The sequence below is a fragment of the Saccostrea cucullata genome, unplaced genomic scaffold, assembly GCF_032062105.1.
Source record: "Saccostrea cucullata isolate Sc308-1 unplaced genomic scaffold, CSIRO_AGI_Scuc_v1 ctg1020, whole genome shotgun sequence".
NCBI lineage: Eukaryota > Metazoa > Mollusca > Bivalvia > Ostreida > Ostreidae > Saccostrea > Saccostrea cuccullata.
This window is the reverse complement of record NW_026931054.1, coordinates 362,689-376,608: the sequence shown is the minus strand read 5'-3', so window position 1 is coordinate 376,608 and position 13,920 is coordinate 362,689. Positions and strand designations below refer to the sequence as shown.

At 33.4% G+C, this 13,920-nt stretch overlaps 1 protein-coding gene across 1 annotated transcript; it reads left to right on the top strand.

The window, feature by feature from the left end:
• Positions 1–1,331: 1,331 nt before the first annotated feature.
• Positions 1,332–12,806, top strand: LOC134231200 (uncharacterized). The gene is made up of 11 exons (XM_062713120.1): positions 1,332–1,516; positions 3,362–3,525; positions 3,805–4,124; positions 8,163–8,327; positions 9,137–9,189; positions 9,311–9,431; positions 9,929–9,979; positions 10,154–10,255; positions 12,126–12,194; positions 12,437–12,533; positions 12,620–12,806. Exons 1-11 carry the CDS (start codon positions 1,332–1,334, stop codon positions 12,715–12,717), a joined length of 1,425 nt encoding a protein of 474 aa, XP_062569104.1. The 3' UTR covers positions 12,718–12,806.
• The last annotated feature ends 1,114 nt before the right edge of the window (positions 12,807–13,920 follow it).

Here is a 13,920-nt window from a genome sequence, read left to right as displayed (position 1 = left end):
ACGATGTCGCCATGGTTACTATAATTTCTGTGAAATACTTTTAAAAGTCTTCTATTCCTGTAGTAATAGTCTGTTCGCAATCTTGCCACAAACAGAGATTAAATCAAAGATAATTATTCTATTGATTTCTGTTGTTTCAAGTCCAACAGCTACTTTTCTCTTCCTTTATTTTAAATACAAACCAGTAGAGCTACGGTCTCAATAGAGACTTCTGTTTTGAAAAAGTTGCAGCAATTTTCTTAAATAACGTAGACCACATGCATCGCCCGCAAAAATTCTAAGATTAGTGATTTCTCAAAGACTTTTACACAGCATATCGAAATATTGAAGTGGGCGATCTAGCTGTTGATCACAGGCATCTGACGTTGCATTTTTTTTCTTTTTACCGCATACCTGATAGATATTATAAGGTAAGGAGTTATATCTGAGGACTCCATTTTCTAAAAAAGAAACTTTTTAAAAATATCAATTTTTTAGGGCATAACAAAGCCAAAATCAAACCTTCCTTCTGTCCAAGTATTTTAAAATCTGAGATTGATTAAATTACTAGTATCATAACGTAATGCTACCATAATTTTCAACACCATTGAATCACCGAATTTCCACATGTGTTCCAAAAATGAGCTATTAAATCACACGTCTGATTTCATCATCTTGTCGGCTTTATAACTTCATTCTAATTAATGTAAGAAACAATTCCGGAAATTATCAAGAAACTACAACTTTCAAATTCCGTGAAAAAAATTAGAAATGGATATATTTATGCACGTTTTGCTCGGGTGCTAAATGTTATCATCTTGTGTATTATTTAATTAATGTAAGAAACAAGGAAGAAACAAAATTCCGTGTTTCTAAAAAAAATGTTCAAAAAAAAAAAAAAAACAAGGATGTATATTTTTAAAATTCTGTCATGATTTTATTAGACAAGAAAAGAAAAAAATGGTTTTTAAAATCTTATGTAAAATCTCAAATTGTTTTATTAAATGAAATTGTATATCATATTGCTTTTGTTTTGGATGTGTTAAATGTAGAAGACTGCAAGCTTTTATACTTCAACAATTTTCTACGCGAGTTTTACTAATCATATAAATCATTCATGTGGATAAATTTATATAAATGAATGTTCATATTTTTTTTATTTTAATTAACCATCAGCAAGTAATATATCAATTTGAGAAAAAAGAGATAAAACTGTGCTAGGAATATATATTTGTAGTAATAATATTAACGCTTATTACGTATCCCCACCCCGGGCGGTGGTACCGACACGTTCACCTTACATGGTGTACCAGTCCATTTACTGATATCAAAGTCACTGGTAAACCGAGAATATGAGGACGAATTATGGAATTTTAGCTTTTTTCCTCCTTATCGTTTGCGTTTATTCCGAAATATACACATCGATACAAAGATTGACAGCTTTAGCAGAAATAGAAAGTAAACTGTTCGAGAATTTTGAGACTTTTATTCAAAGAGCTGAGGCCACAGAAGTGACGCTTCCTAAAAATGTCACCAGGTAAGTCGGGTAAAATAATTTATCACTTGAATAAAATAACTCCATAATTATTCACAGACAAGAAAAATCATCATGATGAAATTCTGTAAGATTTCATCAATTGTGTGTTTCCAGTTTTTCCTGATAATTTGGATTTTCATCTTCGGAATGCTAATATTTTCTGTCAACCATATTAAATCACTGTTTTCTGCAGGACAGCCCAGTTGTTCTGTTGCATTTCTAAAGTAACGCGGGGGGGGGGGGTTGGGGGGGGGGGGGGTCGTTGTTTAACTGAGATGAGACTTACTGGAATTTATAATTCAAAAATGTCGAGACATGTTTCCATAATTATGTCCTAGGCACTTATATACCATTTTTTTTTATTCTGTGGGTAGTCTGTAATGAAAAAAAGAATATATTACTGATCAGACATGTAGCTGCTTAAAGGTTTATGGACCATATGACTAAAAATTAAATTTGACCTTTGATTTTCTTCCAAATTCGATTCTAGTATGCCGAGAAACTTCAAATTAAGAAGCGAATCAAAGGTCCATTTTGATCTCTATGTAGTCTTACAGTGGCTGGAACGTTATTGTTGACAAATCAATCGTGTAGAATCGTTCGTGTATCGTGAGTGATCGTTCGTGTAACGTGCGAGATCGTTCGTGTATCAGACTCAATCGTGTGCGTTTTTAATCGTGCGAGATCGTGCGTTTAGAATCGTGTAAATTTCGTTTTGTAAGTTTTTATCGGAATGTTATTTGTAAAATGAGCACTTCCCTTGTTAGTTTTTCTTAATTTATTAGTTAAAATCCAAATAAAATGAAAAAGCGCATTTTACATAATAGAATGCAGAACGAACTAATTATCGCCCTAAACAAGCAATATGGTAAGTCGTACAATATTAAGTTCTCGTCAAATAGCGCGATCAATATTGTGATAAACCGCACTTAGATCTTGGAGCCTTTTTGAAAAATCTGATTTTAATTATTATTTACTTCTTATTGTGGTCAAGATAATCTTGAAATCAATTTATTGAAAATAAATATATTTTTTTTTACAAAGAAATAAACATTTCTCAATGCTTACATAACTATAGTTAGTCGACAAATATACATGGAAACGGCATGATTTTCGGGAGTTTTGATTATCTGTGTTTATCTCTTGAGTCTATTTGTAATTGATTAATTTTAAATTTCTGCAAATAAAAAAGTTGAATAATTGGCAAGTTTATCAGACATTAAATCATTGGAAACATAAGGATAAAATTTGTAATTATAATTCAAGTCATTCCATGCTGCCATTTTTGTTCAATCGTATCCCCCTTTCTGCATATCATGATATCCAATTCAATCAAATTATACGACCCACATACATGTACATCGTCTAATAGAACGAACAAAATCCGTGGTTTTTTTTTTTGATCGGAGGATTACCTTAGAAATATTTATTTTTAATCTAAAATATTAAGTCTTGCATATATTTAGTAACAGAAATATCATTTCCCGTTTTTTTTCTCAAAGTCTATGAAATATTATTGATAATTCTTTGAAATCTTAAATAAGTATTAAGCCGTATTTCGTTTTGAAAATATTGAATCCTAAATATTTTGAACTATTTTGAGTGAAGAATCGCGCGTTTGCGTTGACAATCGTGTAAGATCGTGTAACGTGTTGAATCGTGAACGTGAAAGATCGTTCGTGTAACAGGTTTAATCGTGCGTTAATCGTGCGGAATCGTTCGTGTAACGTGATCGTTCGTGTAAGTTGTCAACAATAACGTTCCAGCCACTGTAGTGTATATGTACGTACTAGACAATTATATTCCTGATTCACTTCATAAAAATAAGTGTTTTCCATTTTTCAGATTTTACAATGAAAGAAAGAAAGATTTACGCCTTGACGATTGTCTGAACATGGCTCATCCTATCCGGGCCTTCTATCTAGTGTACAGGGTCTATAACGACTGGGGGGAGGTAATGAGTTCCCTCAACAACAATCAAACGATCAGCACTCAGAGCATCGTGGCAGGTATATCATCTACATTTCTATTTGTTAATAAAGACTATTTTTAACGATTTAGCTTCACTAGACGAAGATAAATGTCCTTATTCGTTCTAATCTTTTTCACTTAAAACTTGAAACACTATTTATCAAATTGGGAAGGGGGATGGGGGTAGTTTTTATACTTTAAAGATATGTACATGTAGATATGGTTACCTTACGTTATCTACGATCAAAAATATATTTGTGTGCATTAATATCTGAGATTTTAAAAAACATATATTAGCAAAAAAAATTTGTACATAGATTTCAGAAGTCTTTATCAATCAGCTGTATCAAAATTGGGATTTTGGCCTGTCCAAAATGACATTAGCGGTTTAGCTGACAATGTTCTGCGGTTGTGGTATACCTATGACCTTCAAGTGAAGGATATTCTGAGAGGAGAGGTGGCATCTGCTGGAACCAGACCAATGAGAGAGGCTGAAATCGAGGCTCTGTCAAACACCGCAGGATTAGTGCGGATGTACTACCACCAAATGAGGTTGCTGCTCGAGCTTTATGATAGAGCTGAGAATGAAAAGGATAGATCCAGGCTGCGAACACAAATATCCAAAACTTATTCTGAGGTTGTATATAAACTTTGTGTAAAGTTCTGTAGTTAAAATCACAGTTAACTTAAGGTCTGACGAAACACAACTTATTTACATATTTTTTTCCTTGAGAATTAAATTTTGTGATAAAAAACATGTTTCCTTAATACAAAATGAGGTAGACTACCATGCATGACACGTATTATCGTTTTTGAAAAAAAGGTGAGAGGGGGTCTTTGTTGTCAACTAACTTTCTATTTTGCAATGCAGAGGAATATGAAAAGGAAGTTTAGTTATTACATATCCGACTTTTTTTCAATTCATTGTGGAGAGAACAGATTCCATTTTCAAATCTTTCTTACATGCATTTCCTGCCATTAAACTTAATTAAATATCTTTCTCTTTTGATCCCTTTCATTAACAAGTTTTCATCTTTAACATTTTAGATCATAACGAAAAAAATATCCATGCTGATTATTCCAACGGTTGTATACACAGGTAATATAGAATTAATAATAATAAGGAATTAATAATGTATATTGTCGTTATCAAAAATTACAAGATTTTAAATGTTCACATTCATTTTATTTACTGCTTTGTTATTTAGTTACCTAGTATTCTTTATTGCATGTATTTTGGATTTTGTCGTGTACTCATTATCTGATTTTCTAATTCAATGATTACTTAACGACAATATCTACGTACTTTTCTTTTATCTCTTAGAAAATAAATTCGTACACAGATGCCCGTAACACACCTTGCTTGATAATATATGATCATTATTTAAGGAATCACTGTCTAGTGAGTACTAGTATACTAGTAGTATGCCACGGCATCAACGCTAGTGGGAAACATGGAATAATTTGCATAACGGGCGATTATCCCATGTTTCCCACTAGCGTTGATGTCCCTGGCATACTATACTAACTAGACCGTGGTTTTTGCCCGTTTTGCAAATTATTCCATGGATGTTTCCCACTAGCGTTGATGCCCTGGCATACTATACTAACTAGACAGTGATTCCTTATATTTCCATTTCATTGTGAAATAAAAGTGTATATTTAGATTTTAAAAATATGTAGACATAGATTTAAATTACACGAGGACTTCCTTCTCAATATTTTAATAGCCCTCGCCCAAGGACGTCAAACATAAAGACAGCCGCACGAGATTTGCTTGCTTATTAGGCCTCCTTAGTTCCTGGCCTATCGACCTGCCTAATTTACATTCCGGTAGAATTATCAAGAAATCAACTCCGCTAACTTTCAAAGAGTTATCACAGAGAAAAAAAAAAATTAGAAATGGAAATATATATATGTATATGCAAAAAGGAAAATTTTTTAAAATACGATTCTTTATATATACACTGGATTACGTTTAATCATACCCTGGTAGTTTGTTACCAGCCACTGCGAATCTGTAACTCTCTTCCCAGTCCCGTGCAGCGACGGTTTTTGAAAGAAGATGGACCCCCCCCCTGAAAAAAAAGATTTGACAAGCAAAGTAAATAAGGAAATGTAAACTGTAGAAATTGACAAGTTCTATTTCGAAAGGGCGAGGACTTTTTTTACTTTAGATTTAGGTTCATTTTTAGCTCTACTTGTCAAAAAAAAGAGCTTATGCGAAATAATAATGAGACTTTACAAGTCCGTCCGTCCTCGTGTTTCTGTCTGTAAACAATTTTTCAAAATGCTACTCCTCTTACAGTTATGGTCCGATTTCAATAGATCTTTGCACACAAGTAGACTACACTAAGGTACATAATTCTGTGCATCGGTTTTTGATTTCGATGAACGATGTTGCCATGGTTACTAAAAATAGACATTTCTGTGAAATTCTTTCAAAATGCTACTCCTCCTACAGTTTTGGTCCGATTTCAATATAACTTGGCACACAAGTAGACTACACTAAGATACATAATTCTGTGCATCGGTTTTTGATTTCGTTGAAAGATGTTGCCATGGTTACTAAAAATAGAAATTTCTGTAAAATTCTTTCAAAATGCTACTCCTCCTACAGTTTTGGTCTGATTTCAATATAACTTGGTACACAAGTAGACTATAATTAGATACCTTAAATAGTGCATCGTTTTTTTTATTTCAATGAACGGTGTTGCCATGGTTACTAAAAATAGAATTTTCTGTGAAATTCCTTTAAAATGCTACTCCTCCTACAGTTTTGATCTGATTTCAATATAACTTGTCACACAAGTAGACTACACTAAGATACATAAAATAGTGCATCGTTTTTCGATTTCGATATACGGTGTTGCCATGGTTACTAAAAATAGAATTTTCTGTGAAATTTCTTTAAAACGCTTCTCCTTCTACAGTTTTGATCTGATTTCAATATAACTTGGCACACAAGTAGACTACACTAAGATACATAGAATAGTGCATTGGTTTTTGATTTCGGTGAACAGTGTTGCCAAATTTTCTGTGAAATTTCTTTAAAACGCTACTCCTCCTACAATTTTGGTCTGATTTCATTGTAACTTGGCACACAAGTAGACTACACTAAGATGCATAAAATAGTGCATCGGTTTTTAATTTTGATGAACGGTGTTGCCATTGTTACTAAAAATAGAAATGTGTGAAAAATGCTACTCCTTCTACAGTTTTGGTCTGATGGCAATGGCTTCTTTTCTCATCCTTTGTTATAAGTACAAACCAGTAGAGCTACAGTCTCGACAGAGACTTCTGGTTGAAATTGCTGGAATTATAAATGCTCGACAAGGTGAAAGGGGGGAGGCACAACTTAAACGAAAGTGTTTTACCGTAGAAAGATTATACTGAAAAAAATGGACCCCCTCCCTCCTCACCGTTCTTCAGATGCTGTAGTCTTCTTCTGATCCCCAAATATTGGATTTAAATCGAGATCGTTCATGTCTGATACAGTTCTTTTATTTGATAATGACACGGAATTCCACCATTTTTTCCGCAAGCCTTTGTTATGGACAATCCATTTTTTGTTTCTTCTATTCATTGGTAAAATTGAAATTGGAATATGTTATAACTAAACTTATAAGGAAAGTTTGATTTGTGAATAACACTTTTTCTTTAAAGATTTTCCAAGACACAGACAATATCTTCAAATTTTGAGAAAAGCAGCAAAGACAAATGTCACCAAAGATGACATATCTGATCTCTTGGTACCAGTGAATAATTTCCAGAAACTCTGTCGTGGTTCTTTGAAAGTAAGTAAATACTAGTTCTAGTATTATCCGTTACCTACGATTCTAAATAATTAAGCAAGATCACACGATAAATCAATTCCCTACAAAAAATATTAAAAATACTATCTAAGTTTCAATTTGATTTTCCATAAAAACTTGGATACTTCTAGTATACTTTAAGCGCCCGCAAGACATAGTTCCATATAATCTAAATCACCCGGTAGAATCTCGCAATTTTAAAAAGAAGTAATGAAATATAAAATCGTAATTTTAAATACTCATAGGCGTCGGAACCGGGGGGGCTAGGGGGGGGGGACTTTTTTTCCAAAGATAGACTTAGTATAAACATTGAATATCGCTAGCCCCCTCCCCCCCCCAACACACACACACACACTTTCCACAGACACGTTGTAGTATAGGTTTAAAACGGGGAAAGTGTATTGTCTGGAAAAAAATTTTTGCACGGAAGTTCGAACCTACTCCCCCCTCCCCCTTACGAAATATGATTTTTGTGTTTGGAGAATGGACATTTCTGTTTTTTTTTTTTTTTTTGCTTGTCAAGTTTTTCAAGGGTCAAAATTTTTTTTAGGTCATACTTAGCCCCCCCCCTTTCAATTTGCTTCCGACGCCAATGATACTAGTACGAATATAAGTTTCTTAAAGTCAATATATTGTATGAAAAAGGTTATTTTCAGCTCTTGCATGCATGTAAAATTGTATGGGGGTGTACGGGAGTCAAAATGGGAGGATACTCTTTTACTGAACGCCTCCCTCTCATGACTTCAGTTACAGTTGGGTTTCCTTTGAGAATGATCATAATAAAAAACACAACTAAAAGTCTTATAAAATATTAAATATTAAATTTATATTGCATATTTTATTAATTTTGTTTATTTTAGACTAAAAGAGAGGAGTCTAAGCTGCGATGTTTTCTAAGAGAGACACCCGTCCCATTTTACTTTTCTAAAGAAGAAGTTGTGAATGTGGAGCCACGGGTTTCTCTGTTCCATGATGTCATTTCCGAAGACGATATTCTCTATCTTAAAAGAGAGGCTACTAAAAAGGTTCTTTGGTTTTTATGCGCCCGAATCGATAGATCCGGGGCGTATATTGTTTTTGTCCTGTCTGTCTGTTTGTCTGTGAACTTTAACCTTCGTCATAACTTTTCAACCATGAAAGATAGAGACTTCTTATTTATATGCCTACTCCACTAATTAAGCTCTTTCAAATGACACCAAGGTCAATGACCTTGTGACGTTGACTGTGACCTATATGCTAAAAATAGCTTTTTGTCTGCAAACTTTAACCTTCGTCATAACTTTTATGATGAAAGATAGAGACTTCATATTTGACATGCAAAATCCACTAACTGAGCTCTTTCAAATGACATCAAGGTCAATTACCTTGTGACCTTGACTGACCTATATGCTAAAAATAGTTTGAACCTTCACTATAACTTTTAAAACATGAGAGAAAGAGACTTCATATTTGGTATGTATATTCCACTAATTAAGCTCTTTCAAATGTCACCAAGGTCAATGACCTTGTGACCTTGACAGTGACCTATATGCTAAAAATAGCATTTTTGAACTTTGTTGCTGCCGGGCGCATAGTGTTTCACAAACACATCTTGTTTTTTCTTTAATGTAAATAAATCAATACTTACCATTCAATAATCAATATACTCTGTATCCTTTTATTGGAGAGCATATTGTCTTCACAAAAGGGTGCAAGAGGTATAATCTACCTATTTGAAAAAAAAAATCTTCTTTTTTTTGGGGGGGGGTCTTCTTATCTAGTCAGTAGTCAATAGAATAGAAACATGAAAGTAAGAATATAAGAATATACAAGTAATCTTTTCTCTTAATTTTAGTTGAGTCAGTCATTGACATCAGATGGTGTGAATCGGATCCGAGTCAGTCAAACGTAAGGGTATTTCTCATATTATAACTCTATACATAACCATAGAACCATAATATGATAGCTATGAAAATTGCATTTTTAAGATTATTTATGCGTTCATGTATGATAATTTTAATTTTGGTAGTGGCTGGGTGCGCGATCCTGCTCATCCTAAAATCTCCAGACGCCTCAGCAGACGGATATCTAACACTGTGGATCTGGATGCTTTCTTTAGAAACAGAGCGTCCCCTGTAGAGGAATGGCAGGTAAGCAGATGTCAGTGTTCTTATGCTAAAACGCTCAAAGGTTTCGAAAAATGACAGTTGCATTGATTCATTCGTTTAAAATATAAGTTTTGTTTTGTTTTTGTGTGGACTTCAGCTTTGTTCTTCTTACCAAGTGTGTTCAATTTGGTTGTAACATAAACTTCAAAATTTTGTTCCATGCTCTTTAACTTTATGAATTTGGAATTTGCTTTGAGAGGTGGGGTGACATGCAGGGAGTTTTGAATAATCAATGAAACCAAAGAAAAACAAGTCAAAATTGGGTATCAGTTAATAGTTTTACACTTATTGAGGATTTTTTTTTATATAAAAATAAACTGTGTTACTAGTATTTACTAAAAGCACACAAAATGAATTGGGAAGGTAGTTATATAGGTTTCCTGTTTATTTTTGTCTTTTTTCTTTGTTTGTTTTATTTTTTTGGGGGGGGGGGCTACATTTTATTTTGTTGGTGTTTTAATTATTAACTTTGCTTACAGGTGTTAAGCTACACAACAGGTGGACATTACGGAGAACACAAAGACCCTGTCGTAAGTGGCGAGAAACAAACGAGTCATAAACTTAGAAATGTTCACATAATATAAAAAAAAAAATTGACTGTACAAAGATTCAACTGCATGATTTAATAATGTTTTATTGTTTGAAAGATGGCGAATTTTAGTTATTAAGTGAATATTCCAAGGTTATTTTTTTCTACTTTGTAGGGTACTGAGGAATTTCTTTGGGAAATGACAGAAGAAAAGCAGAAACAGAAAACATATTATTTGAGATATCAAGGACAAAGGATTGCAACTTGGATGTTCTATGTAAGTATTGATGATTACAATAATCAGGCAAATTGCCATTAAATTAGACTGGAAACATAATATAAAGAAATCTTTTGAGATAAGGTAAGGTTTACAATGTCGCATGAATTAGAACATGCACATGGGGCCTGGTGTGCCCATATATATGGATAAGCATACGTGTATGTAATAAATTATAGATACCATTTAATGCATGGATTTAAAATTGTGTCTCTCTTCTTATCCCAAAACAATTGCTGCACATGCTGGATAAATGTTATTTAAAAGAACAAGAGGCCCATGAGCCACATTGCTCACCTGAGTAACTTTGGAAGTAATTTTTCCATGCTATTCTTTATATTGATATATTGATACAGCCCTTTGCCCATATATATGTAAATAACTTTTAATAAAAACTTATTTTTGTGTATACCAATAAGTAAAATTTGCTTTCTCTAAATCAATTGCTGCAAACATAAATTGATGGATAAATGTTATTTAATAGAATTCCTTAAGATTATATAGAGCAATGACCACAATACTTGAATTTTGTTTTGCTAATAAAGAGTCAATAACTATCTCTCGAAAATAAGGTCTCATGAAAATTAAGTGATCTACAGTACTGATTGTGACCCCACCCTACCCCCGAGGGTCATGATTTTTGGACAATTAAGAATCTACACTACCCAAAGAAGATGCTTTCACACTAGTTTCAGTTTTCCTGGATCATTTGTTCTTGAGAAGAAGATTTTTAAAGATTTTTCATATACATTTAAATGTAAAACTTGGATTCCCTATTGTGGCCCTGCCCTACCCCCTGGGGGTCATGATTTTAACAATTTGAAATCTACACTTCCCAATGTTGCTTCCAAAGTAGTTTCAGCTTTTCTGGCCTAGTGGTTCTGGAGAAGAAGATTTTAAAAAGTATTTTCTTATTTATTCCTGTGTAAATATTTGATTCCCTGCTGTAGCCCCATCCTACCCACAGGTTTTCCCCCTGTATATTTCTATGTGATTTCCTGTTGTAGCCCTTCCCAAATCCCAAGGGTCATGATTTGAACAATTTTGAATCCACACTACCCAGGATGCTTCCACATAAGTTTCAGCTTTTCTGGCCCACTGGTTTTTGTGAAGAAGATTTTTAAAGTTTTTTCCTCCATATTTCTATATAAAATGTTGATTCCCTATTGTGGCCCTGCCAAACCCCTGGGGTCATGATTTGAACAATTTAGAAACTACACTACCCCAGGATGCTTCCATATAAGTTTCAGCTTTTCTGGCCCAGTGGTTCTTGAGAAGAAGATTTTTTAATGACCCAACCCTATTTTGTCTTTTCTTGATTATCTCCCCTTGGAGGAGACTTGGTCCTTCATTTTTATAATTTAAACTTCCCTTTACCCAAGGATGCTTTGTACCAAGTTTGGTTGAAATTGGCCCAGTGGTTCTTGAGAAGAAGTCAAAAATGTGAAAAGTTTACAGACAGATGGATAACGGACAAAATGTGATCAGAAAAGCTCACTTGAGCTTTCAGCTCAGGTGAGCTAAAAATTGTTCAATTATTGCGAGATAATTTCATTGAAGAAGGTCATCTAACAATTATTGTACAGTACAATTTTTTTCAGCAAATTAATCAGGCTATCAACTTTTAAGTTGATCTTGCAATAAATGAGAATTATTGAGCACGACTGCAAATGATAAATTGTAATCCACAACAAAAAATAATTTTTTTTGGTGGAAGGATCTTGTTTCTACAAACTATGTCATTATGACGATGCATGCTTTCACATGCTTCATGAAAATTATATCATATTAGAAAGCATGTGAGCATCTTTTACAATGAATGAAGCAGAGCTAGTGGTATATTGACTGAATAATTTGCTTTGACTTATAGCTCAATGATGTGCAAGCGGGAGGAGCAACGGTTTTCCCTCAACTGAAAGCCCGTGTCCCAGTGGTTAAAGTTAGTAATCCATTTGAGAAAAAACATCATTATATGTATCAGACATACTAGTATTCTTCATGAAAACAGAAAAGAAGAAGGAAAAAAATGTATGCACTATTAAACCACTAATTCAAGATCAGAGTTCCGATATTGTTCACTAAGTGTTAATTATTTTAGAGGAACTAAATACGATATTTTTAAGCCAGTAACCTATAATCTATAATAATCATTTATGCTTCACTTTATGGATATATTTGAAGGGGGGTGCAGCATTTTGGTACAACCTAAAACCTAATGGTCAAGTAGACGAACGGATGTCTCATGGTGGTTGTCCAGTAATTCTTGGGTCCAAATGGGGTAACACCTTCCTTACAAGATCAGTTGAATTTCATCTTACAATTTCTTCAATGTTGCTTCAACTAAATTTCATTTTTTTATTGCAGTTTGTAATAAATGGATTCGTCAAAGTGGACAGGTATTAAAGCGTCTATGTGGACAAACATACGAATCGGAGGACTTTTATCCAGAAAAATATGTATAATCCATCATTTATATCTTATCTACATTGTAGACCAGATATTGTAAATTAACCTGTGATTCATGATTTATTTATTAAATTATTTTTATTTTAACCACTTGCGCACATGTGTATTTCTTTGCAATGAAATAGGTGACTGAAGAAAACAAAGAGTATATAATATATATAAAAACAATGCAATATTCTGTGAAGAGGGCATGAATAATGGGTCTGAAATTTCAGAGCTGGAATCAAATCATGAAATGCCTTGGAGAAGTAAAAATTCCATGTTGACGGTCACATTTGCCACCATATGTATTTAAGTACACCGAACATTTCTTAGTCAAATTCAAAATACAAAAACAATTAAGTCCTAACAATTAGAATGAAACAAGTCAGACAATACGACCCAAAGGGAGATTACATTTGTTAAAAGGTCATTATTTAGAAAGTGCCGACTTTTAATGAGGTTGTTGAAATCCCTGTAACATCAACTTATTTGTCAGTAACCTGTTTCAGTTTAAAACATACTCTGGAGTATCAAGTAAACCCATTGCACCCAAACCAATAAGACCCATAAAGCTGAGGGCAACAGTTCTCAAAATTTTTTTTTTAGAATGATTACTGCATGCATTTTAGTGAAAATAAGATAATTATAAATTCATGCTATAACTCAAGCTTGTGTTACTTGGGTCACTCAGAGTTCAGATTGTAATGAAATGTCTGTATGCTCCAGCTAGTACCTGGTATGTATTTTGCATGTCGCTAATATTATAAAATTGCATTTCATCTGCAATAGCTTCTTTAGTGAGCATTTCAAAATCGATAAAATTACATCTCGCTAAATATAAAAAACCAGTTTTTAAGGGTGAATTGCTAACTTTGCATCACGCAAAAAAATTTCCACTTAAACGGTACATGTATTATCTTATATTAATAAGTATTATTTAGACTTACTTCTTAAAAAATTTTGTTTTCCTTTTCATGCATATCCCTTGTAAAGCACATAATCTCACGAAAAGTTTAATAAAATGTGGTAATTACTCTCATCTCTACTAACACAGAAATAAATTTTTTTTCCAGATGATGGATCTGGTTTTAAAGGTCTGCTACCCTTATTCCCTTTCTGAGTTGGGGGAATAAAATATTTGCCTCCCAACCCTACAGTAAACCAAATAAAGTATCCTAAAATAATATTTGAAACAAACCTCCTCCCCAGTCTGATTA